The sequence below is a fragment of the Dermochelys coriacea genome, chromosome 5 (genome assembly GCF_009764565.3).
Source record: "Dermochelys coriacea isolate rDerCor1 chromosome 5, rDerCor1.pri.v4, whole genome shotgun sequence".
Lineage (NCBI taxonomy): Eukaryota > Metazoa > Chordata > Testudines > Dermochelyidae > Dermochelys > Dermochelys coriacea.
The window spans coordinates 5,329,793-5,356,907 of record NC_050072.1 but is presented as its reverse complement, the minus strand read 5'-3'; the positions used below and the strand labels follow the sequence as shown (position 1 = coordinate 5,356,907).

General features: G+C 43.5%; 1 protein-coding gene across 2 annotated transcripts in view; it reads left to right on the top strand.

Moving 5' to 3' along the window:
• The window catches only part of UBE2R2 (ubiquitin conjugating enzyme E2 R2), a 100,087-nt gene that overhangs the window by 65,001 nt on the left and 7,971 nt on the right, over positions 1–27,115 (top strand). Inside the window, exons 2-3 of one of the 2 annotated variants that reach the window (XM_038401581.2) lie at positions 4,833–4,919; positions 13,946–14,043. In XM_038401581.2, the coding sequence (XP_038257509.1) occupies positions 4,833–4,919; positions 13,946–14,043 (185 nt within the window). The remainder of the gene's footprint in view (positions 1–4,832; positions 4,920–13,945; positions 14,044–27,115) is intronic. The other variant, XM_043514829.1, reaches the window with a different exon arrangement.

Sequence of the window (27,115 nt, the reverse complement as noted above, 5' to 3'; positions counted from 1 at the left end):
ATGTGAATAGCTATGTACGATCAAGTGCTGTGCTGTAACTCTTTTGTGTTGATGCTGTTGGTGAAACTGAAAGGTTCCAAGGTCCCTTTAACATAGTCCTCTTCAAACAGAAGTTGAGTGCCTTTTCTAGGAGGCAGAGGTTGAGTTTTGAAAGTATCTAGAAAGTCAAAAGTTTGATTTTTATATATATAAAAAAACACTTTAGTGGGCAAAATATTTCTAAACTGTCACCACCTGTCCATGTCCCTCCATGCCACCCTGTTAAGAAATCTGTGTAGCTAATGAGGTAAGTTGTCTTTTGGAAAGCTATTGAATGTTACTTCTAGTGTAAGCATGGCTGTGGGTATTCATTGTGCATTAGTATCTTCACACTCTGAGAAGCAAGGAACATCATACATTCAGTGCACATGCACAACCGCCCCACTCCCCTTCCACCTCATAACTTGGAACAGTGTAAGATTTTTTTTCAGTTAGGCTGTCTGCTGTTCTGCACCTCAGAGGAAGCTAAGTTTCAATGGTGCTGCATGTTCATAGCTTTTAAAGAGTGTTGGGAATAAAAAAAAGACCTAACATTTTATTATAAGGAATGTAATTTTTTTTTAAATGGTCTTTTCAGAGGTGCTGAGCAACTGCAGCTCCAATTGACAGCTGTGGAAGCTGCTGGTCCTCTGCACATGTGAAAATCAACTCGGTAGTCTTCTGAGTACTTGTTTTTTGCATGAAACATGCACTTTGTTCCCCCAGCAAATTTTAAATGTTGTGATAGAGTAACCTGTTCATATTAATACTGTTCATAGAGGGGTCAGTGGTATGTAAATACTTTGGATGGAGTAAGTACTTGACAATTCTATAAATGCAAAGCAGCGGTAATTACCACACTCTACACATTAATTAGCTCTCTGAATACATTTAAGAACTGACTGGAAACTTTTAAACTTTTTTAAAAATAAATGTACAGTAAAAGCCATTTTATCCAGGACTTCACCAACTGGAAAACTCTATAAACCGGCACTTCTGATTTTCATTGAAAGTCCGGTTTATATTCTGGTTGGCGCAGGGCCGGCAGGGCGTGTGGAACGCGGGCTCTGGGAGGCTGTTAGCTTCTACCAATGTATTTAAATTGCATAGTGTGGTGTGTCAGCAATCTAGTTGGAGACTGTATGTGTTCAAATTACATAGGATGAAATCTGCAACCAACCCATTTTATCAAGCATAGTATCATAGTGATGTTTAATTTACCCCTTAGTATCTCTTAACACATGCTTCGGAACTGGCAAAACCCAAGCATTTTGAAGAGCTATAGTGAGGGAAGTCAAGTGTTCAAATCTCTGAAATCTAGGATTTGCCCTGGTCACTTTCTATAGTTGGTGTAAGGTAAACTTAAAATGGCTCAACAGCTTGCTGAGGGGGCCACAGGGGAGGGATGTTGAATATCAAACTTAATGTTTTTTCCTGATTTGTGTCTTGGGGCTTTCTGGGTACTCTCTCTAAAAAATAAATTCCACTTGAGGTTAGGCCTAATTTAACCAAAGGCATGCTGCCTCAGATCTGTGCTACTCTGACAATATATGCAATAGAACCTATCTAAACCCGGTTCAGGATATGTCACGTAAAAAGTATCCGGATATCCTCCATTCATCGCAGGTCATTGGAGGTTTTATAAACTTATTTGCCCCAAGTAACAAACTGTCACTCAGAAATGACCTTAATATATGGTCTTCTGACTTATTTAATCCAGGAAATATTTTAAATGGCAGTTTGTGATGATGCTGGATTCCTAGCTATGACTATTAATGAGTCTTCACCAGCTATGTGGCAGCTTGCCCCTGAAACTCCTGGTCTCCTTCACCCATTCAATTGAAATATATTAATGCTCAACTGGTGGAAAGCTGCTTTTAACTGATCACTTCTATTAGGAAAGTAAAATGCTGAGTAATATCTGGAAACCTGTTTGTGAAAACTCTGAATGTCACGGATAAGAGTTCAGTTTCACTTTTCAAGCTAATGATCAGGAGAAGGAGAGATGAAAGTAATCACTGTAAAATTCCCCAATTTTTTTAGATCATTTGGGTTTCCCAGTGCACTTAATCCTTCTGATCTACAGCTTGAACAGCTGGCACAGTGAAATTCTGACCCCTAAAAAGCTATTCAATGGAAAAGCCAATTTCTGTATCTGGGTTGCTACACTAGAGCATCTCTGTACTCAATACTTCAATTTAGCTAAACAAAATAGAGCAGCAAATAATTGCTCGTTTCCAAATTCTGTAGCTTTCTGATCTTTTGTAAAGACATGACTGGTTACAATGTAAATTAAATCTATCAATTGCCTACACATCAAAAAGTGGTTCCCTAATGTATATTTATCTGCTACCCCAACAGTGTTGTGTGGCACTCTACAGCAGTGGTTTTCAAACTTTTTTCCTCAAGACCCAGTTGAAGAAAATTGCTGATGCCTGTGACCCAACATAAATATCTTTTGACTAGTTTTCATAAAATCATAATATTGCAATACATTCCATCTTAACCCACTTTATGTAACTAACACTAGACACTAGCCTTTGTAAGCTTATGGTAAGGAGTGTGGAAGGTGGCCCAGGGTGGGGTGTGGAGGTGAGGGCTCTGTCTTGGGGTGAGGGGTGTAGGAGAGGGCTCAGGGCTGGGGCAGGGGGTTGGGATGCAGCAGTGAGGGCTCTGGCTGCGGGTGCAGGCTCTGGGGTGGGGCCAGGGATGAGGAGTTTGGGGTGCAGGCAGGCTGTCCCAGTGCTGGGGCCAGAGGACCCCAGCCCTCTCCCTACTGGCAGCAGCTAGCTCCGGGGAGGGGCACTCCCTTCCCCTCTCTCTCACACCTGCTAGCAGGAAGCATGGCACTCTGGGAAGCCAGGGAAGAGGCCCGTAGCAGCCTTGCAAGCGCCAACTTGCTCCCCTCCACAGTTCCTGCCCACCCCTACCTCTCTCCCCTCCAGGTCCCTGCTGCGTGGCAATGATCTTTATAATTTGAATCAGCAAGGCAACAGTGTCCATTCCATGACCCAGTACTGGGTCGCAACCCGTACTTTGAGAAACACTGCTCTACAGTGTATATGGATTGGTTTTGTACACTCGATGCGTTCAGTTTGTTCAATTCTGCAGTGTCTCTTAACAAGTAGTTCAGAGGTTAAATAGCCCCCCAGTTTACCCTACAGTTGTAAGCAGTTTCTGGGTTGCATGCACTAGTTTATATAAAGGCGCAGTCTTTGGATCTGTGTAATCTCTGGATGGAATACAATACAACATAGCAGTGGGAAAGTGCCTGTCAAAGTTAAATAGACCTGTCTAAACTGGCTTTCAAATTTAAAATGCTCTGCATTTAAATACAAATAAGGCTCCAAGTTTAAGGCACAAAAAGCAAAGAAAGCTTAGGCTGAAGTTGTCTTGGACATGCCTAGCAGCATGTTACAATATTGTTAAACAAGAGATGCAAAGTTACCCACCGTTAGTTATTCTGACCAGCTGTAAGCAGGCTTTCTATCTAGCTCTACCCTGGGTTTTTTATTTCTGGATTTAATTTGGACTCTTGAGCACTACTTTTCTCTCTTGTACTAATAAAATGTCAGAACCGGGAGTTGAATGGGCTTAGACTGCTGACTGATGATCATTGTTGCATTATATTGTGAACATCCAGTTAGCATTTTTCTAAGTGTATATTCCGGTAAACCATCTCTGCTTAGGATTTGACACTACTATACTTCCATAGCACATGCTGTCTATCTTTTCGTGGACACTCTGTAAAGGTGCTTAAAAAATATTCAAGCTACTGAGAGTGCTGGTTTCGCTTTAAACTAGAGGAGCCTAAATTGCAAAACAGGCTGGGTTTTTATTTCAACGCACCTTGCCTCCTTACCAAACCTTAAGAGTGAGGTTTAAGACACTAGTTTGTACCTACCTCTAGTTTTAACTGTAACTAGAATCTATCTAGTTGATATCTAAAGGTCTATTTGTTACTTTTTCTTTATTAAAAAGATGCCCGTGTAATGCTATGGGTGTGCTAACCCACCATTAGTATAATAAAATTGTTATCAAGATTCCGGTTTATGTGGCAGGATTACACAGCTCTGCAAAATGTAAGCCTCCTAATATCTGAATTTGTGAAGTGCTCAGATGCCATGGCATCAAGTGTAGTATAAATGCTCCGCTTGGTAGACAGGTTAGTCTGCTTGAAGTAGAAATTTCTACTTCCTCCACCAACCAAGTCCTTCAAAACTGCCAACAAATATTCCTTGTGCCTATTCAGATGCATTGGTTTGTGCAGTGCACAGGTATTGATGTAAATGTTCTTTAGCCCCACTAATGTGCTTGGAACACTAGAAAATTCATCCTACTGGGGCCAAAAGTCTTAATCTGTTTTGAGATTTTAAAAAAGGAAACCAATAATATTGGCCACCGAATTCTTCAGTGATTTTTTTTAATGGTCAGTGATTTTTTTTTTAAAAATAGTTAAGACATCTCGGGACTTGACTCGAGTTAGAGCTACGTGAAGTTGAGACGGTTGCTTGCTTGTCTTTCCCTCTCTATTACAAGGATTGCCAGTCCAATGAACGTGGTCCTGATCTTCAAATTCTCCTGTTCAAGTACCAATCTGCGCACGAGACCCAATAATGGAGCTGAACTGTGTAGATTTGTCAGGTGCCTAATGTCCATTAAAGCACTAACAAAATATGATCAACTTTGTTTCCTTTAAGACTGAAATCACTTTGGCCCCCAAACCTTCCAGTGTGAAAGACTAACATGGATTAGTTTGCTGGTCTCCATGCATTCTGTTACATGAAAACTGAGATTAATTTTATTTGTTGCAGGCTCACATTAAATTTCCTATCGACTATCCATATTCACCGCCTACCTTCAGATTCCTGACCAAAATGTGGCACCCCAACATTTATGAGGTAAGATACTTTTAGTGGTGCTTTTTCTCTTCAGGTGTACTAGACATGGTTTTAGTTTTGAGACTTATGTAATGCATTCAACGTTTGCTTGTCTTTAGTCACAATTAAGGCACGTTCTAGCTGTTACAATGTAAGGCTTCATATTCTGGTAAGCACTCTAATTCAGAGAGTGGTGGTCGACCCTTGCGGATAACCCCAGTTGTAACTGCCTCAGATTTACCACAGTTGTGAAGTTCTGCTGTTACTTGGAATGTTGGCAATTACCACCTTTTTTTTCCATCCAGATTTGTTTGGGATCTTACTAATCACCGACAATTTCTCCAATCAACTTTTTATCTGACATAGTTTGGTCAGAAATTTGATGGACCGTGAACTTTAGATTAAAATTAAATAGCTTATTTTGAAGCTGTTTTTCCTTTGGTATTAAAGCAATAGGCAACTGTTGGGACTTACACAGTATACAGCCCAAAGCTAGAGAGATGAGATTTTCAAAAGTATGGGGAAAGCTTGCCTCACGTTTAACTAAATGTGAATGCTCTTCCCTCCAGTTTTGTTCTCCCTTGCTCCCCAAAAAATCCTTACTCTTCATCACTAACTCTATTGTAGATCGCAAAAAGAAAAGGAGTACTTGTGGCACCTTAGAGACTAGTTCTCCTTTTCTTTTTGCGAATACAGACTAACACGGCTGCTACTCTGAAACCTGTCACAGAGCCTATTCTGAAATTTTAGTTTGGCTTTTAGTGGAGGAGTCCAGACAAATCCCTGGGGAACCTTTCACCTTTGACTATTCTTAACAAAATTTCTGTTCTTAATTTTGTCTTGCCAGTCCCCTCTCATGAGAAATAAATGCACTCAAAAGATACTGCCTCCACCCCCTTGTAAACCCTCCCTTCTTTCAACAGTGGCCTTAATACAGGCTTTCCTAGGATGAATGATATTCACTTCTGCTTCTGCTTAATGGGCTCAATAGAAAATGAGGGAGGCATTCCTTCCCAGGGTCTGAGCACACTTCTTGGATCTCTTGAGGAATGAGGACTCCAACCCAGGTCTTGGACTTAGATGCCCTTACTCCAACATTGAAGTACATTGTGCTGCTCCTGAATGACCTGTCCTGAACAAATGGTCTTAAACGTTGTTTTCTCACTAATCTCTCTAGACTGGAGGTTGGTTAGTTGAGCTGATGGCTTAGTCTTAACTGTTTGACTGGTGGCTTTTCCAAATCTGCACTGGCAAATAAGATCATACTCCATATTAATTTCTTGATGCTGAGGTGGGGGGCTCCTTTCTTATGCAAAGGACTATCCTGGGTTCAGATAGTACATGGTGATTGGTATCCTTGTAGTGTCATTTGGAAAATCTTCCAACTTTTGCTGCTGCCTCTTGTTTTATCTCCTGTTTCAAGTTTTTAAAATATCTTCCTGGCCACATGTTTATCTTTCTCAGAGCTCTGCTTCAACAGCACTGGATTTTGTGACCTGTAAGACCAATTGAAAATTAGGTCTGTCAAGCAATTAAAAAATATAATTGTAATTGTGTTAATGGACCATTGATTTAAATATATTTGGATGTTTTCTACATTTTCAAATATATTGATTTGAATTACAACACAGAATACAAAATGTACAGTAGTCACTTTATATTTTTGATTACAAATATTTTCACTGTAAAAAAAAAACCCAAAAAAATAGTATTTTTCAAACCTAATAAAAGTACTGTAGTGCAATCTCTTTATCATGACAGTTGAACTTGCAAAAGTAGAAGTACATTAAAAAAAAATTGCATTCAAAATTAAAACCATCTAAAACTTTAGAGCCTATAAGTTCACTCAGTCCTACTTCTTGTTTGTCTGAACATGTTCGTTTACATTTGCAGGAGATAATTCTGCCTGCTTCTTGTTTACAACATGACCTGAAAGTGAGAACAGGTGTTTGCATGGCACTGTTGTAGTCAGTGTTGCAAGATATTTATGTGCTAGTTGCGCTAAAGAGTCCTATGTCGCTTCATATTCACCCATCATTCCAGAGGACATGTGTCCGTGCTGATGATGGGTTCTGCTTGATAATGATCCAAAGCAGTGTCTGATGCCAAAAGCAGAAGGTTGATTTTCTTTTTTGGTGGTTCAGGTTCTGTAGTTTCCACATCAGAGTTGCTCTTTTAAGACTTCTGAAAGCAGGCTCCACACCTCCTCCCTCTCAGATTTTGGAAGGCACTTCAGATTCTTAAACCTTGGGTCAAGTACTGTAGCTATCTTTAGAAATTTCACATTGGTACCTTCTTTGTGTTTTTTGTCAAGTCTGCAGTGAAAGTGTTCTTAAAACAAACATGCTGGTCCTCATCTGAGACTGCTGTAACATGAAATATGTGGCAGAATGCGGGTAAAACAGAGAAGCAGACATACAATTCTTCCCTAAGGAGTTCAGTCACAAATTTAATTGACAGATTATTTTTTTAATGAGTGTCATCAGTGTGGAACCATGTTCTCTGGAATGGTGGCCAAAGCATGAAGAGGCATGTGAAAGTTTAGCAAATCTGGCACGTAAATATCTTGCAATGCCAACTACGAAAGCCTGCCATGCAAACGCCTGTTCTCGCTTTCTGGTGACACTGTAAGTAAGAAGTGGGCAGCATTATCCTGTAAATGTAAACAAACTTGTTTGTCTTAGTGATTGGCTGAACAAGAAGTAGGACTCAGTGGATTTGTAGGTTCTGAAGTTTTTATATTGTTTTTTGAGTGCAGTTATGTAACACAAAAACCTACGTTTGAAAGTTGCACTTTCATGATAGAGATTGCACTTCAGTACTTGCATGAAGTGAATTGAAAAATATTATTCCTTTTGTTTAACATTTTTACAGTACAGATATTTGTAATGAAAAAATACAACGTGAGCACTGTCTACTTTGTATTCTGTGTTGTAATTGAAATCAATACATTTGAAAATGTAGAAAAACATCCAAAATATTTAATAAATTTCAATTGGTATTCTATTTAACAGTGCAATTAAAACTGATTAATCACAATTTTTTTGAGTTAATCGAGTGAGTTAACTGCAATTAATCGACAGCCCTAATAAAAACTAATCCATACTGAATAGGGAGTGGGTTTAGCTGTGGATTCACAATCCCCAAATCCTCATGCTGGAAGTGTGGGGATTCAGATAACTGAACTGGCACATCCTCACACGCCCTAAGTTTTTTTTGGGCTTGTTTTTTTGTTTTTTAACCCTTCTTGGGTTGAAATAGAAGGATCTTTCCCCCGTAGTTGAGAGGGGAAAAGATGGCATTCCTATAACTGAAGGAAGAAACTAGCCTAAAACTCTGTGTTCTTGTTTTTGGAGGTCATTTTTTGAGAAGATGTATGCAAGCTGTGAAAGTAAAAACTGTGAAACTAAGGACTATGAAGCTTCCTGAAATCAAAAGAATCTGAAGTAGTAGTTCAATTTGCTGGCTGTTGTGTGTACTGCAAGACTAATTGATTAACATGAGGAGAAACTGGGACACTTACAGTTGCATGTGATGGCATGCTGCTATCAAGAGTGGAATGAATCAAGGTACGCAGACAAAAGGAACCAAATATTCAGTTGTTGCTGACGAACGCACATGGGGAGGTGTCAGAGACAGAGTTCTGATTACAGTAGTGTGAGAAGGTATAAAAGTAAACCTTAATTCAATTATATCCTGATAGGAATAATAGCTATTTTCTATATTGAGCTTCTGTTAGGCCATCTAGTTCAGTCTTGACACTGCTATGTTAAAGTCCAAGTTCTAATGCCCCAAGCAATGCGGCTTCAATTTGCCATGAGAAATAAGTTTAAATAAGTCTCTTTAATACAACTAACTCAGGAAGTTTTTTCTAATATTCAGTGTAATTTTTCCCTTGTATTACATCCGTTATTTTAGTTATACCCCGTTATGCAATCCTCAGGTCCTTTCCATCCTCTGTTTACAGATTTCAAATATTTATCATGTTTTCATGTCCCCTTACCTATACTTAAATGGATTTAAAAACTCTTAATCCATATGGGCCCCTATTCACTTTTGTTCTTCTCTGAACTTCCTCTTATCTGTCTAAAGCATGAAGCTGAATGTACGTGACATGTTAAACTTCCCACCGCTTTTGAGTGCTGGAAAAAACGTCTCCTTTCCCATTCTTCTGTTCCACAAAATAGTTGCTAGTCCTGAGCACTACTTGTGGGTTAGACCAGCTCATTCCATCGCTCTGGAGGCTTTTTGCCGAATTCAGACTCGCTTTGTTGAACTACAGCAGCACTGCACTCTGACACAAGACGTCAGAGCTGAAACTACATAAATAGAAAACACTAATCAAACCCTGGTGGGGCCATAGGATTAATACAACATCTAGAAGCTTACATTTACTTGGGAAAACATTGCTGTAATAAGGAGGGACTGTCCAAGCCAGGTGACACCTTCCATTCTACAAAATAAAATCTACTGCTGAGGAACTAACTTCTCATACGTGGTATTCCCTCCTGTACTCAGCACTGCTGGCTTTGTCTAGTAGCTCTAAAGCAGTGGCTCTCAAACTTTTCTACTGGTGACCCCTTTCACATAGCAGCCTCTGAGTATCTCCCCCCATATAAATTAAAAGCACTTTAACACCACTATAAATGCTGGAGGCAAAGTGGGACTTGGGGTGGAGGTTGACCGCTTGCAATTTCCGCCCCTTATGTAATAACCTCATGACCCCAGAGGGGTCCTGTCAAGGTTCCTTCCCCACTCTGAACTCTAGGGTACAGATGTGGGGACCTGCATGAAAACCTCCTAAGCTTACTTTTAGCAGCTTAGGTTAAAACTTCCCCAAGGTACAAACTATTTTATCTTTTGCCCTAGGACTTTCGCTGCCACCACTGAACATCTAACCAGTATTATTATTAGGAAATAGTCCATTTGGAAAAGTCTTTCCCCCTCCAAAATCCTCCCAAACGTTACCCCCCTTCCCTGGGGAAGGTTTGATAAAAATCCTCACCAATTTGCATAGGTGACCACAGACCCAAACCCTTGGATCTTAAGAACCAATGAAAAAGCATTGTTTCTTAGAAGAATTTTAATAGAAGAAAAAGTAAAAAGAATCACCTCTGTAAAATCAGGATGGTAAATACCTTACAGGGTAATTAGATTCAAAACAGAGAGAATCCCTGTAGGCAAAACCTTAAGTTACAAAAAGACACAAAAACAGGAATCTACATTCCATTCAGCACAGCTTATTTTTCTCAGCCATTTAAAGAAATCGGAATCTAACGCATATCTAGCTAGATTACTTACTAAGTTCTAAGACTCCATTCCTGTTCTGTCCCCGGCAAAATAAAAATCTGAGGCTTTCTCCCTCCCCCCAGCTTTTGAAAGTATCTTGTCTCCTCATTGGTCATTTTGGTGAGGTGCCAGCGAGGTTATCCTAGCTTCTTAACCCTTTACAGGTGAAAGGGTTTTTCCTCTGGCCAGGAGGGATTTTAAAGGTGTTTGTTTACCCTTCCCTTTATATTTGACAGGTCCTGACCCCCAGTTTGAGAACCCCTGCTCTAAAGTGACTAAAACTGCCACAAGGCATTACTTCCCTGACCAAAAGCAGAAAATATTTAACAAAACAACCAAGTTCTACTGGTTTTAAGTGAACATCTGAGCCTCTAGTTGCTAAGAAGCAGCCCCCAGTGAGGCTGAAAAAATCAGTGACTGCCACCAAGGCATATTGGCAAACATTTCTGAATGGGAGTTCCACAGCCAAGGTCCCTGACCTGAGTGCTCTGCCAACCTGATTAGAACCCGTGAGAGCCCAAGTTGTTTAAGTTCAGATCAAGGAATGCATTTGTCTGTGCAGGGTGGATTGATTTCTAAAGCCAAGTGATTTTAAGTGACTAATTTCAGTCATGATTTAAATAAGGAAGCAGGAAACTTTTATTTAAATCCTGTTTTTATTCTTGGTTTGTATTTATATATGTTCTTTTTCCTAAAGAGAGGCTGATTTTTTTGTTTCATTGGTTGGTTGGTAACCATTAAAAGATGTTGCTATGCAACTAAAGACAGCCTTAACACTAAATTTTGTTAGCTGGGAGGATACACAATATTGATTGATTTTTAAGCAATTTTATATAGCTTAATTTACTCATTCTTAAATTTTTATAATAGAAAATGGTGAATGTTTGTGTTAGTAAATTTTTTAAATTTGATTTGTAAAGCTATATTTGGAAACTAAAAATGCACAAAAACAGCATTTTAAAATTTAAAACTAGTTATTACTGAAGTATCTTAGATGTGCTGGATGCACAAACATTTTCAGAAAGTTTATCAAAACATGCTTTGCTTTAAAACTGATTTTTATTCAGCAAGGGAAGTACTAGCTGTAGTTAATGAATTGAGCTGGCTGATTGTTTTTGGTTATCATGTCCTTCAAGATCTTAAAATTAGTAGATCTCGTACCTCATTTTTATTGATAGTTTGGAAGAGGAAAACAAGCTTCCCTATTTGTTTTGGGTTTTTTTCCCCCAAACTCCTAGTTTTTCTTAACTTTTTTTGAATGAACTAGTATTTGAACCTAAACTAATTGAATAAACTGAAATGAAACAAGAATTCTTTCAGCAGCTGCAGAAGAGGCTACTGCTGTCACAGTGGTTTAGCACTTAGTTTCTGGTTTCAGGTGCTTAGCCAGTGACTTCCACCAGTTCGGTTGTCTCACTTTGTCTTTAAAACTTGGTAACAAACATGTATTGCTTAAAGTCATTTGTTTGAAAATATTTAGTAAATCACTGTCTTAATGCAGGTTGTCATAATTTCAAACTTAATTTAAAATGTTTATTTTTATCTGCCTAAATCCACTTGTACAGTGTTTCATGCCAAAGAAGGGGGCGGTTATGCGAACAGGGAACATTACTGAGGGTGGCAAAAAACTGGGCTTTTCCTTGAGTTAAGTTGAGAATCAAAAATGAAATTAAGTAACAAACTTCCTTCTCATTTTTTGAGGAAATGCCAAAAAAAAATTGAAGTTCCACCTAATCATATTTAATAGGCTTTGCCTCCACTGAATAATGCCACTATAGTGTGAATTCATCATCTTTGTGGTATGCCACAGGACTGTGGTGGTCCATAATGAATCAGTGTTCAGTCTGTCCCATAGAAGAGATCACAAACCACAGTGCAATATAAAGCTTTAAATCCATGCATAGTTCCTATTTGTATCATTTGGAGTTGGGCCATAGATTAAAAGGACTATATGCCTGTAAGGGTGTAATGTGCTGCGAAAGTACCTCTTTCTTCCTCTGGGATGCTGGGAGGGAGCCTGTGTAACCCTCTGAGAGCATCTCTTCTGTTTCCCTCCTCTGCATGGTGCCAGCCTATTTATGAGTGCATCATGCTTTTTGGTCAGTTTACTCTGCTCCCAATGAGGAGTACTGCTGTGATTCCGTAGCTTGGGATAGAATGCCAAACTCAGCTGAGCACTTGAGCATGGAAGTGGTGTTCAGTTGCTCAGGACAGGAAGTGAGGCAGCCTGGATGAGGGAGCAAATGTGAATGATCTTACGTTTACAGACTTCTTTTGCAGATATGTGACTTCTAGTTGTGGTGATCTGATATCTTAACCTGTACTTTCAAAAGTTCATATTGTTATCCCTCTGGAGTTTTCTCTAACTGAATGAATGCCATTTTATACTTTCTAAAATTCTCAGTAGTCCCCTCACATTTTATTCTCTCAAAAGAAAGCAAAATAATTTAAGTTTGAGGAGGCCACTGTGTTCTCATAGGGATTCAGTGATTTAGCTGGATATTTCAGTAGCCATTTGGAGCTACGTAAAACTTCTTGTCATGCCTGGGATCCCCTGTGACTGCAGTTGACTATTTTTATATTAGTCCCCTTATAAACTGTAGATTTTTGGGGGACTTGTGTGACTTTTGGTATTTGTTACCTTCTGTCTTTAAAGACTGCAGCAATTCAAAATGGTTAAACATCTTGAATAGAAATTGCAGTGTTGTGTAGTAGGGTGGATTGTTTTAAATCAGATCACTTAATGAGTGGTTTTAATCCATTATTTACATCAGTAAGCGGGAAACTTTGGTTTAAATCTTAATCTTGTTTTGAATTTTGTTTAAAGTTATAGTAGACCCTCAGTTATGAACACTTCAGGAATGAAGAATGTTTGTAACTCTGAACAAAACGTTAGGGTTATTCTTTCAAAAGTTTATAGCTGAACATTGACTTAATACAGCTTTGAAACTTTATTACGCAGAAGAAAAATCCTGCTTTTAACCATATTAATTTAAATGAATAAGCACAGAAACAGTTTCCTTACCTTGTCAAATCTTTTTTTAAAATTTCCCGTTTTCTTTTTCTAGTAGTTTACATTTAACACAGTAGTTCACTGTATTTGGTGGCTTTTTTTCCCCTCTGCTGTTGCCTGATGGCATACTTCTGGTTCCTAATGAGGTGTGTGGTTGACTGGTCAGTTCATAACTATGGTGTTGTGAGATTCTACTGTATTTTCTTAGAGAGGTTGATTCTCATTGGTTGGTAGCCATTAAAATGTTGACTTGCAACTAAATATAACCTTTACGCTAAATTAGATTCCTCTTGCTTTTTTTTTAAAGCATCCACCCTGTTCATTAGTCTACTTCTTAGCATATGCACAGCGTGCCTTAGGTGGCACGTGACCAGGATTCATCACGGCTGGTTGGATCGTTAGCTTCCCCGTCTTGCATCGGGTACTGACGGGGAGTGCAATGTGAATACTGATCCAGTTTACCCATACTGCAAATTTACATTACCTTTATGCACAGAGGCCTCTATTTGAAATATGTAGAATGGCTAAAGAAGACTTTGGTGGTATTCTTGGCCCTGTACAACTGCACAGGTTTGCCATACTTTACTGGTTTTAATAAATATTTTGATCTTTCCTTGGGTGAAATTGCCCAGGAACTATCCCAAGTGACTGAAAGCACTTGGTCAAAAGTCCTCAAGCGTGGTGTTCCAAATTTAGTGCAATAATACTGCTAATGTTTACTGAATCTTTCACCTCTGTCTTGCAGAATGGAGATGTATGTATTTCAATTCTTCACCCACCTGTAGATGACCCACAAAGTGGAGAACTGCCATCTGAAAGGTGGAACCCCACCCAGAATGTCAGGTAACAAAATACAGAACCACTGACTCCACAAATGGAGACCTTTATGAAAGTTCTCTTGTGGTCAATATGTCTAGCCGGACCATAGCCTGTCTTCTGGCCTCCGATAGAAATGGGAAAACTAGCTTGGCAACAATCTCTAAAAATGGCTTGTCTGAATCTGACAGAAATAAAAAGAAAAGGAGTACTTGTGGCACCTTAGAGACTAACAAATTTATTAGAGCATAAGCTTTCGTGAGCTACAGCTCACTTCATCGGAAGTGAGCTGTAGCTCACGAAAGCTTATGCTCAAATAAATTTGTTAGTCTCTAAGGTGCCACAAGTACTCCTTTTCTTTTTGCGAACACAGACTAACACGGCTGCTACTCTGAAACCTGTGACAGAAATAAGTATCTTAAATTGGAAAAATCATCTTCTAGTTACTGGAGTGCAGTGTGCTCAAATACTGTGCTGCCTTGTTGAGATTTCCACTCTGTGTGGTGGTGTATCATTGTTAAAATTTGCTCAGAGAATAAACTTGTCTCAAATTTAGACTAGCCTTTCCAAATCCACACTGTCCTAAACTACCATTCTACTTTAGAGTAAATACTCCACTGAGATACCAGAAGTAGAAAAGACCCATCTTTCAGGATTTGTCTGCAAACTTTTACTAACATTTGAGATTTGTCCTGAGGGATTGTGCAACCAAAAAGGGTAGAAAGATTCTCTTTAAAAGGCATTTCTGTGGCCTTCTATCTAGTCCTGGTGACAGACTAAATCAAGCAGAGGGATCCATCCTATGGGCTGGAATTTTGATGCCAGTGGCTTATGCTCTCTGCTTGTACCTTAAAAAGAAAAGGAGTACTTGTGGCACCTTAGACTAACAAATTTATTTGAGCATAAGCTTTCGTGAACTACAGTTCACTTCATCGGATGCATTCAGTGGAAAATACAGTGGGGAGATTTATATACACAGAGAACGCGAAATAATGGGTGTTACCATACACACTGTAAGGAGAGTGATCACTTAAGATGAGCTATTACCAGCAGGGGGGCGGGGCGGGGCAGGGCAGGGGAGGAGGAGGAAGAAAACCTTCTGTAGTGGTGATAATCAAGGTGGGCCATTTAAGAGGTTACTAGGCAGCTCTCCAACACCACTTTCTACAAGCCATTACCCTCTGATCCCACTGAGGGTTACCAAAAGAAACTATAGCAGTTTGCTCAGGAAACTCCCTGAAAAAGCACAAGAACAAATCTGCACAGATGCATTCCTCGAACCCCGACCTGGGGTATTCTATCTGCTACCCAAGATCCATAAACCTGGAAATCCTGGACGCCCCATCATCTCGGGCATTGGCACCCTGACAGCAGGATTGTCTGGATATGTAGACTCCCTCCTCGGGCCCTACTCTACCAGCACTCCCAGGTATCTTAGAGACACCACTGACTTCCTGAGGAAACTATAATCCATCGGTGATCTTCCTAAAAACACCATCCTGGCCACTATGGATGTAGAAGCCTCTACACTAACATTCCACACAAAGATGGACTACAAGCCATCAGGAACAGTATCCCCGATAATGTCACGGCTAACCTAGTAGCTGAACTTTGACTTTGTCCTCACCCATAACTATTTCACATTTGGGGACAATGTATACCTTCAAATCAGCAGCATTGTGATGGGTACCCGCATGGCCCCACAGTGTGCCAACTTTTTTATGGCTGACTTAGAACAACACTTCCCCAGCTCTTGTCCCCTAATGTCCCTACTCTACTTGCGCTACATTGATGACATCTTCATCATCTGGACCCATGGAAAAGAAGCCCTTGAGGAATTCCACCATGATTTCAACAATTTCCATCTCACCATCAACCTCAACCTGGACCAGTCCACATGAGAGAGCCACTTCCTGGACACTAAGGTGCTAATAAGTGATGGCCACATAAACAGCCTATATCGGAAACCTACTGACCGCTATTCCTACCTACATGCCTCTAGCTTTCACCCAGATCACACCACACAATCCGTTGTCTACAGCCAAGCTCTACGATACAACCGCATTTGCTCCAACCCCTCAGACAGAGACAAACACCTACAAGATCTCTATCAAGCATTCTTACACCTACAATACCCACCTGCTGAAGTGAAGAAACAGATTGACAGAGCCAGAAGAGTACCCAGAAGTCACCTACTACAGGACAGGCCCAACAAAGAAAATAGAACGCCATTAGCCATCACCTTCAGCCCCCAACTAAAACCTCTCCAATGCATCAAGGATCTACAACCTATCCTGAGGGATGACCCATCACTCACAGATCTTGGGAAACAGGCCAGTCCTTGCTTACAGACAGCCCCCCAACCTGAAGCAAATACTCAACCAGCAACCACACAACAGAACCACTAACGCAGGAACCTATCCTTGCAACAAAGCCCGTTGCCAACTCTGTCCACATACCTATTCAGGGGACACCATCATAGGGCCTAATCACATCAGCCACACTATCATAGGCTCATTCACCTGTGCATCTACCAATGTGATATATGCCATCATGTGCCAGCAATGCCCCTCTGCCATGTACATTGGTCAAACTGGACAGTCTCTACGTAAAAGAATGGACACAAATCAGATGTCAAGAATTATAACATTCAAAAACCACAGATTTCAGAGTAGCAGCCATGTTAGTCTGTATTCACAAAAAGAATAGGAGTACTTGTGGCACCTTAGAGACTAACAAATTTATTAAAGCATAAGCTTTCGTTTGGTTTTTCATTCATTTGGTTCCACCAAATGCATCCGATGAAGTGAGCTGTAGCTCATGAAAGCTTATGTTCTAATAAATTTGTCTCTAAGGTGCCACAAGTACTCCTATTCAAAAACCAGTCTGAGAACACTTCAGTCTCTCTGGTCACTCGATTACAGACCTAAGAGTGGCTATTCTTCAACAAAAAATCTTCAAAAAGAGACTCCAAGGAGAGACTGCTGAATTGGAATTAATTTGCAAACTGGATACAATTAACTTAGGCTTGAATAGAGACTGGGAGTGGATGAGTCATTACACAAAGTGAAGCTATTTCCCCCACCCCCCACTGTTCCTCACACATTCTTCTCAACTGCTGGAAATGGCCCACCTTGATTATCACTACAAAAGGTTTTCTCCCCCCCCCCCACCCCCGCTAGTAATAGCTCATCTTAAGTGATCACTCTCCTTACAGTGTGTATGGTAACACCCATTGTTTCATGTTCTCTGTGTACATAAATCTCCCCACTGTATTTTCCACTGAATGCATCCGATGAAGTGAGCTGTAGTTCACGAAAGCTTATGCTCAAATAAATGTTAGTCTTTAAGGTGCCACAAGTCCTCCTTTTCTTTTTGTGAATACAGACTAACATGGCTGCTATTCTGAAACCTGCTTATACCTTGGGCCTTTTCCTACTTTCTCCCCTGCCTTTCAGTATTTGGCAATCTTGTCCTTTTGAGTGTTGTCCTAAGCAGATTGTTTCCAGGTATTTCCCCTTGGTGCCCAAAGCTGAATGAGTCACAAGTTTCCAAAAGCACTCCAGGCTAACCAGCACTTTCCTTTCTTTGGGCAGGTCTACATTTAAAAAGCTGTATCTGCACGACTGTAGCACTTCAGTGAAGATTCTGTATGCCTGCAGCAGAGAACTCTCCCATTGGTGTAATTAATCCACCTCTCGCAGAGGTGGTAGCTGTGTTGACAGGAGCTTTCCTGCCAACATTGCGCTTAGTTTGGTATAACTAGATTGCTCAGGAATGTGGATTTTTCATACCCCTGAGTAACCTAGTTATACCAAAGTAATTCTGTAGTGTAATCTACTCTTTGAAAATCCTAATTCTGTGTATAGCCTCTCGAGTTTATAGTGCTGCATGCCACAATATGCCTCTAATGACACTTGCTTTATGTACAATGGTGAACCATACAATGGTAATAGCTATCTAGCTACACAGTGGAAAGAATTCTTGCTGGGATATTAAAAACTTTATGCTGTGTTTAAGTTTCTGTCTGATTCACAACCAAAAGATAAATTAAAAGTAACTCTCTAATCTGCATTATATTTTTAGAAAAGTATCAAAGTGGAAGTATCCAGTGTTTACAGTGTTACTTATTACTGAACAGTGATTCCCCTATTTCAGATCTTGCTCTATCCCTTGATTTTTTTTCTTTTCTATTTTTATTGGTAAAGTGTATTGAGGTCCCAGCCTATTGGAGGGAAGTCTAATATTTGGAAAGAGTCAAACAATGACACTATATAGGAAAGTTTCCGCTTTAATAGCTTAAGTATCCAAGTGATGGCACTTAGGGCATAGAGCTCCGTCTCTCTATTCCTCAACAATTTCTTCACTTACAATTCACTTTCAGAAGATTGTCTCCAAGATCATGATTTTAAGCTTTGACTAATTTTGACTTTGTTAATTTATCATTAGAAAGAGCTGTTGTCTAACCAAATGCTTTGGCAGAGAGTAGATAAGGAAGGTTCCTGACCCTTAGAGCAGGTCTACATTAGAAGGCTAAATCGACCTAATTTCCACAGCTCCAGCTATGTGAATAACCTTATGTTGACTTATCAAGAGATCCTGAGTTCTAATTATGGTTCTGGTTCCTGTGTGGCCTAGGGCAAACAGAAGAGTGGGCAAATCATAAGTCTGTAAAAATGGGGATATTTATTAATGTCCTAGTGGTGTTGAGGATGGATTACCATCTGTACAGTGACTTGAACAAAAAGCCTTGGACCAAGGCATTCCTTTGGCCAATAGACAATAAGAATAAAGCTTGTCTGTGCAGGAGATAGAACTTTCTCCAGTAGTGGTCAGAGACTGGAATGAACTCTTCCAGAAACTGACCACCTTTCACTGCCAGTGCAAGGCTAATTTCCTTTACCTTGCATTCAGAGAAAGCTAAGGAGTGACTTGATTACAGTTGAGAAGTTACCTACAGGAGGAACAAATATTTAATAATGGGCTCTTCAGTCTAGCAGAGAAAGGTATAGGATGATCCAATGGCTGGAAATTGAAATTAGACAAATTAAGACTGAAATCAAGGGATACCAGTGAGTGAGTAACTATTGGAACAATTTACCAGGGCTCAGGGTTGATTCTCCATCACTGACCATTTTAAAATCAAGATCTGCTCTGAATTATTTTGGGAAAGCTCTGTGGCCTGTGTTGTACAGGTCAGACTAGATCACAATGGTTCCTTTTGGCCTGGAATAAATGATCATGACGACATCTTGATATTTCTGATAAGAAAACATAATTGTTGGAGTACCTACAGGTTACCACCTGTAGGTAGTCCAACATGTTTGGTAGTCCAGTGTGTTTCCTGTTGCAATAGGAACTTCCTGTAGTGTTCCATATATCACAAAGATCCAATGTGTTGCACAACTACTATGCCATCTGTCTATATATACATCATATACAGGGTTTATTTTAAAGTAAGATGTGAAAAGGAATGACTTCCATCTAGCCATCTTTTTTCCTATGGAATGCTGACACCCATGTGGGTTGTCAATAGTGGGGATTGAACTTGTGATCTCTGGATCTCTACTGCCTGAGCTAAAAGATCCATGTCTTTTAGCCAAGGCTGTAGCAAGCTCATCAACTTCTGGGGCCTAGCTACCACTAGAGGGAGACAGTGTCATACTATTTGTGGGTGTGGCTTGTAGTTTATGTATCTGGCTGGTCTTTATATTGCTGCTATTTTGAATCCCTACTAAATTGTAGCACTTTCAGAATAAGCCGTCCCAGAGCACTGAGGGTGACCTGTCTGACTGACATTGGTATATGTTTCTTGAAAATGCCTAACTTGAGACCTAAGTGAACAAGCATTTACCTAAGAAACACATATCCCAAATAATATAGTTATAGGCAGTGATGAGCTGCCAAAATCTTAACTGGTTCCCTCCTCACCCCACAAGGGAGTTGTGGCCCACCCCTGCTCCATCCACCCCTGTCCCCTGACTGCCCCCAGAATAGGGCAGAAGGGTCTCATGGGCCATTGTAGTGGGTGCCTGCCCCACCCCTAAGAGCCAGAGGGACCTGCCTGGGGAGCAAGGTGCAGAGTCCTGGCGGTGCTTACCTGGGGCGGCTCCCGGGAAGCATCCAGCAGGTCCCTCTGGCTCCAAGGGTTGGGGAACGTAGCTAGCGGGGGAGCAGGGGGAGCGGCTGCTCCCCACACTGATCACATCAAAAATGGTGCCTTAGGCACCAACTCCGTGGATGCTCCAGGACTGGAGCCCCCACGGGCAAAATTTCGTGGGTGCAGAGCACCCACCGGCAGCTCCCCATCCTGCACCTGGCCCCAGCTCGCCTCCGCCCCTGAACGCGCCGCCCTGCTCTGCTTCTCCCCCCACCCCAGCTTCCCGAGAATCAGCTGTTACCTGGTGCAGCATGGGCGGCCCTCCTCGTACCCTCCTCCCCCATCCCAGCTCACCTCCGCTATGCCTCCACCTCCTGAGCGCAAAGCCGCCGCCTGCTTCTCAGGCCTCCCAGGCTTCCTGCGTGAACAGCTGATTCGCGGGAAGCCGGGGGGGTGGAGAAGTAGAGCGGGGCAGCGGGTTAAGGGGCGGAGGTGAGCTGGGGCTGGGCGTGGGGTGGGGAGCTGCGGTGGGTGCTTTGCACCCACCAAATTTTCCCATGGAGTAGGCACCTAAGGCACCGCTTTTTGGCCTCACGGGACAACCGGTTCTAAAAGGGCTTCTAAATTTAACATCTGGTTCCAGCGAACTGGTGCGAACCGGCTCCAGCTCACCACTGGTTATAGGCATAACACTGAACACACTCTTGGACAGTAATCTATATCCCTCATGGTAATGTTTCACTCTTTAGAGCAATATAACTAGCAGGTATGACTTATTTCTTGAGTTCTGTAGATGCAAGTGTTTAGGCACTGTTTTCTCAGCTCTTGTCTTTGGTATCGCCTTTTATTTCAGGGGCGGGCAAACTTTTTGGCCAGAGGGCCGCATCAAGTTTCTGAAATTGTATGGAGGCCTGGCTAGGGGAGGCTGTGCCTCCCCAAACAGTCTGGCCTGGCTTGGGCCTGGCCCCCGCCCCCTATCTGACGCCTCTGCCCCCATCCAACTCACCCCCTCCTTCTTGACTGCCCTCCCGGGACCCCTGCCCCATCCAATCGCTCCTTCTCCCTGACCTCCCCTGGACCCCTGCCCTTAACTGCCCCATTGTTGCCTGCCCTCTGACCACCCCCCGAACTCCCCTGCCCCCTATCCAGTCTCCCCTCCCTGCCCCCTTATCATGCTGCCTGGAGTGCTGGTGGCACGGCTGCACCAGGACAGGGAGCCGCGCTGCACAGAACAGACCACCAAGTCAAGCCGCAGCTGCACTGCCCCCAGAGCATTATGCCGGTGGTGCAGTGAGCTGAGGTTGCGGGGCAGGGGCAACAGCAGGGAGGGGTCAGGGACTAGGCTCCCCGGCCAGGAGCTCAGGGGCTGGGCAGGAGGGTCCTGCAGTCTGGATGTGGCCTGTGGGCCGTAGTTTGCTCACCTCTGTTCTATTCCATGTATCCTGTCCTTCCACTTAACTTCTAATGCATTTGTCTCTAGTAAGGCTTCAGGCAAGTGCAGTGAACATAAAAGTAACTGCAGCCGTGTGGCTGGGAGTATAGAATTACCTAGCTTAGTTTGCTCTTTGTGCCTTTGTCATGAGGTGTGTGTATGCACCCAAGACCACAGGCTCTTAAGCTTTGTTGATTGTTTGAAATGTAACTTTTGGCCTTCCTGTTCTCAATGTCTTGTTTAGAACCTTGTCTCCTTTACAATAAACGATCACTGCTCTTTGTGGGTATTATGAACATATCCATCCTTCTGAAGTGAGCTTTGCTGTCTTTTGGCTTGTTGCTGCAGATAAAGGAGGCTGTCTGCTAGGAGTTACATAACTGGCCTTGTGCTGCTTCACAGCTCCCCGAGAATCACTCTTGACAGTGTAACTGGATACTGTAGAATTCTTGCCTTGTGTGTTCTCCTTAGGTTGCCCAGCAGCTGTCACCCATAGCACTGCGTGGGCTGGGGGAATCCAGGCAGGACCTACTGGGGTTCCAAGACATCCCGAACAGCAGTTGGGCAAGAAGAAGCAAAGGCTTGGAATCCAGACTGTAGCATGAGGAATCCTTCTCTGGAGGCATCAGACCACAGCAACTGCCATCTCCTTCCCCACTACCGGGGCTGAACAAACAGGGCAGGGTTTCCTGGGAGGCAAGAGGAGGATACCTCCCAGGAGCATCAGGGATTTCTCAAGTAGCCTGGCTCCTTGGGCCTACCCAGCCCCTGGATGTCAGCAGACTGCCTTTTACAACTGGAACTATGGATTTTATTTTTGCCTGTCAGTTGGCTGTCTGCCCTGAACACATCCCACTTGTGTGTCTTACGCCAGCCTTTTGCTCCCTGTAACGAACAAGTAAAAGTAACTGGAACTGACAGGCCAGGTGCCCATTGCTGCCCTGAACATTTTACTTTAGGTTGTGCCCCCACCTGCCATTCTCATGTCTGCCTTCTCTAGAATGTAAGCCCTCAGGGCACAGACAGTGCTGTCAGTTTGTGTGTGGGGTGCCTATCATAATGGGAAACTAATCCTGACTGGAGCATTTGGCTGTTTAGCAAAGACTCTTGAGTGGATTCTTAAATTATCAATATTCAGTTGCTAGGATGAGGTAGGGGTGTATGTTAAACTCTCAGGGCATGGCTACACTTACAGATGTGGAGCGCTTTGAGTTAAACCCGCCTTCGGAGAGCGCACTAGGAAAAGTGCTGCAGTCTGTCCACGCTGAAAGCTGCAAGCGCACTGGCGTGGCACATTTGCGGCACTTGTAGTGGCATTGGGAATGGTGCATTATGGGCAGCTGTCCCACAGAACACCTCTCCCATTCTGGCGCTGTGGCTTGTGGGAAGGGGGTAGGGGGTGCAAGGCATTCTGGGTCCTGTCCCAGTGCCCTGTGATACATTGGTTCGCATCCCAGCAATCCCTCTGCTTTCATCCACATTTGGCGCCAGCTTTCAATGTTTTTTGTACTGCGCCCTCGGTCTTCCCTTTTGGTCTGTGGGAATGGAGCCAGAACTGCTGAGGGGTGTGCTGACGAGTCTTGCCAGCACATCCCGTTTGGCAGTAGAGTTATTCCTTATGATCCAAAGTGACAGTGAGGGCTCAGACAATAACTACTTGAGGAACGCATATGACACAAGTTTGCTTGTGGCACTCAGACATGCTCACCACCGTGGAATGCTGCTTTTGGGTTCGGGAAACTAGCACTGAGTGGTGGGATTACATCGTCATGCAAGTCAGGGATGATCTGTGGCTGCAGAACTTTGACGAGAAAAGCCACTTCCATGGGACTGTGAGGAGCTCGCTTCCACCCTATGGCGCAAGGACACGAGATTGAGAGCTGCCCTGACAGTGGAGAAGCGGGTGGCTATTGCAATCTGGAAGCTGGCAACTCCAGACAGCTACTGATCAGTTGCTAACCAGTTTGGAGTGGGAAAGTTGACAGTTGGAAAAGTGATGCAAGTTTGCAGGGCCGTTAATTGCATTCGGCTCAGAAGAACCGTGACTCTGGGTAACGTGCATGACATTGTGGCTGGCTTTGCACCAGTGGGTTTCCCTAACTGCAGAGGGGCAATAGATGGCACACACATTCTAATTCTGGCACCAGCCCACCTAGCCTCTGAGTACGTTAACCGGAAGGGGTATTTCTCTATGGTTCTCCAGGTGCTTGTGGATCACTGTGGGCGTTTCTGGGCAGCCTGCATTAATGTCAATGAAAGGTGCATGACATGCGCGTCTTTCAGAACACTGGCCTACAAGCCGGGACTTTTTTCCCAGACCAGAAGATAACCGTAGGGGAAGTCGAAATGCCTATTGTGATCCTGGGAGACCCCGCTTACCCTTTAATGCCGTGGCTTATGAAACCCTACACAGGGAGCCTTGACAGCAGCAAGGAGCGGTTCAACAACAGGCTGAGCCGGTGCAGAATGACTGTGGAGTGTGCTTTTGTCCGTTTAAAGGGCCACTGGCGCTCTCTGTATGGGAAGCTGGACCTGGACAATGACAGCATCCCCCTGGTTATAGCCACATGCTGTACCTCCATAACATTTGGGAAGGGTGAACGATTCACTCAGGCATGGAACTCGGAGGTTCAACACCTGGAGGCTAAATTTGAACAGCCAGAGAGCAGGGCTATTAGAGGGGCCCAGTGTGGGGCTGCAAGGATTAGGGATGCCTTGGGGAAGCAATTTGAGGCTGAAAGCCACTAGTAATGTCTGGCGCCCTGCACGGGAGAGAAGTGCAGTGGTTCCAATGTTAGTAGGAATCTGTGTTTGCTACACTGACTTGCAGTGCCTGTTTCTTTCCTGGGCTAAGGTATCTTTTACTTAATGCAATAATAAAGAATGTTTTCAAAGCCAAAAAATCCATTTATTGAAAAGAAACACAACTGCTTGGGAAATGGGAAGGGGGTGGGGTGTGGAACAGTACTATCACAGATTCGCGTATGTCCTGTTATCCTAGAATATCAGGGTTAGAAGGGACCTCAGGAGGTCATTTAGTCCAACCCCCTGCTCAAAGCAGGACCAGCCCTCAATTTCTGTACCAGATCCCTAAATGGCCTCAGGGATTGAACTCACAACCTGGGTTTAGCAGGCCAATGCTCAAACCACTGAGCTATTCTCCCCCTTTCAGCCTTCCTGTCTGGAGTGCTGTGCAATAAGTGCTGCACTTCAGGGTGGCTATACTGCCACTATACTGCATGGTGATGGGTGTTGAGTGCAGTGGGTAAGGGTTGTAGTTTTCAGGGCTGGGTGGTGAAGCTACAGGTGTCGGAGGCAGCTGGTGGTGGTAAGAACCCGAATATTGGGGAAAGTGGGTTGGAGGTGACATGGGGGCACAAGGGAAAGTTTTGGGACAAGGGCTGCGGGGGGGGGGGGGGGTCAGGCACGGTAATGCTGCGCCTGCATGGCTATGAGCGCCTGGATCGAGTCCTCTTGGTGCTCCATTATACTTATCAGCCGATCCTTGCTTTGCTGCCGGAGCACTGTGTTTTTATGCCGGCGCTCCTCATTCTGCTGGCGGATCCTCCTTTCACTGTCCCGCCACTCCTGCCCTTTTAAATTTTTCATTTACTTGAATGCTGCATTACTTCATGCAAGACGTCTTCCTTGCTTCTACGTGGCCTCTTTCTGATTCTTTGGAGTCTTTCGGCCGGTGATAACATGGATGGCTGAGATCTTAAGGTTGCATTTGTAAAGGCAAAATGCAACCCTTAGCAGAGGCAGCATTGTTCACACCAGAAAGAGCAATGATTCCCCCGTACTTAAGGGCACGCATAATCTACACTGTAGTATAATTTGCCCATCCCAAAGCAAGCGCACATAACCCACAGGAGCCCCAAAATGGTGAGTAAACACAGGATCAAGGGGGACTGAGTCTTTCATGGCTGGGGTTCTATGCCTTGAGGAGAGCCAACAGCTGCATGGGGTCCCTATACTGAACACTGTCCCCACATTTTCCACAGGAGTTCGTCCTGGAAGATATCTCGCTGCTGAGGGAGATCTGGAAAGCAAGGGATGGTCTTCTACTGCAATGCGGCTTCTGTGCTGGCCCATATGCAGCTTGCCTGTGTGCAGCAATGGTCCCCCCGCCCCTCATGGCACAGTGGCGCGGACAAGTTAGCCTTACTGGGACAAGGACCACAGTGGCTCTCCCAAGAAACCTGCACAAGTGCATTGCCCAAGTTCTCAGTTAGACCTTTGAAGAGATCACTGAGGCTGAAAATTGCAATGTGAGAGCACATCAATGCCCTATTCTGCATCTAGGCATGCATGCAGCCCTAACTCTCCTCACCCCAAGAACCTGCACTGAATAACTTCCTTCCCAAAATAAACCTCCTCTGGTGTTTGTCCTTCCCCAGGTACTGGCTGCTGTGACTGGCTACCTTCCTCCTGGCTTGAGAACAGCTCCTGGCTGCATCCATCTAGGGATGCCGGGGTGTCTTCCTCCTCCGGAGCATGCTCGCTCCTGCTTTGCTGCTCCTCCTCCTGTCTTGTTGGACTGGGCTCTGAAGTGTCCATGGTGGTACTCGGAGTGGAGGTGGGGGTCAGCCCCAAGTATCGCGTCTAGCTCTTTGTAGAAACGGCAGGTTGCAGGGACAGCACCAGAGCAGCTGTTTGCCTCGTGGGCTTTGTGGTAGGCATTCCGCAGCTCCCTCACTTTAATCCTGTACTGCCGTATGTCCCAGTCATGGCCCCTTTCCATCATGTCCCTTGATATCTGCCCGAAGATATCGCAATTCCTATGGCTGGAGCGCAGCTGGGACTGGACAGCTTCCTCCCGTCAAACACTGATTGGAGGTCCAGCACCTTGCCATTGCTCCCATACTGGGGATTGCCTGGTGCATGGAGGCATTGTCACCTGGAAAGATTCGCTGAAAGCACTCCACGCCTGGCTGAGCAAACAGGAAGGGGATTTTCAAAATTCCTAGAGAATTTAAAGGGCTGGTGTGACAGTTGATCGCCTGAAGGCAGGGCAGTAGAGTTCAAAGTGATGACCAGAGTGGCTAGAATAGGCATTGTGGGACACTTCTGGAGGCCGATCAGAGCTCATTAACAGACCAGGGTGTCCACACTGGTGCTGCGGCGCTCCAGCAGGGGTGCACAAAATGTTGTTCCACTCGCCGAGGGGGAGTACCAGCAGCGCTCTAGCCACGGAGTCGGAGCGCTCTACGTGCCTTGCCAGCATGGACGGGTAGTGAGCTAGTGTGCCCTGGGCTCCTTTAATATGCTGTAACTCACAAGTGTAGCCAAGTCCTTAAAGCAAATAATTTTTTTCTCCTTAAACTCTTTACGCCAGGGACTCTGGCTGTGCAGGTTTCTGCTACTATCTTATAACTGCGTAAGCATTAAAGCTTGGACTAAAGGACACTGGTGCTGAAAGCCCCCACTATCTCAGGTGGGGGGGAGGAATTATATTCAGCACCAGTTTGCACAGGCACCGTAACACTTTCTCCTTTCAAATCTTCGTGGTTGAAGATCTTAGTGCATCATTTGTGGAGTTTGGTCAGAGAATTTTTTTGACAAAT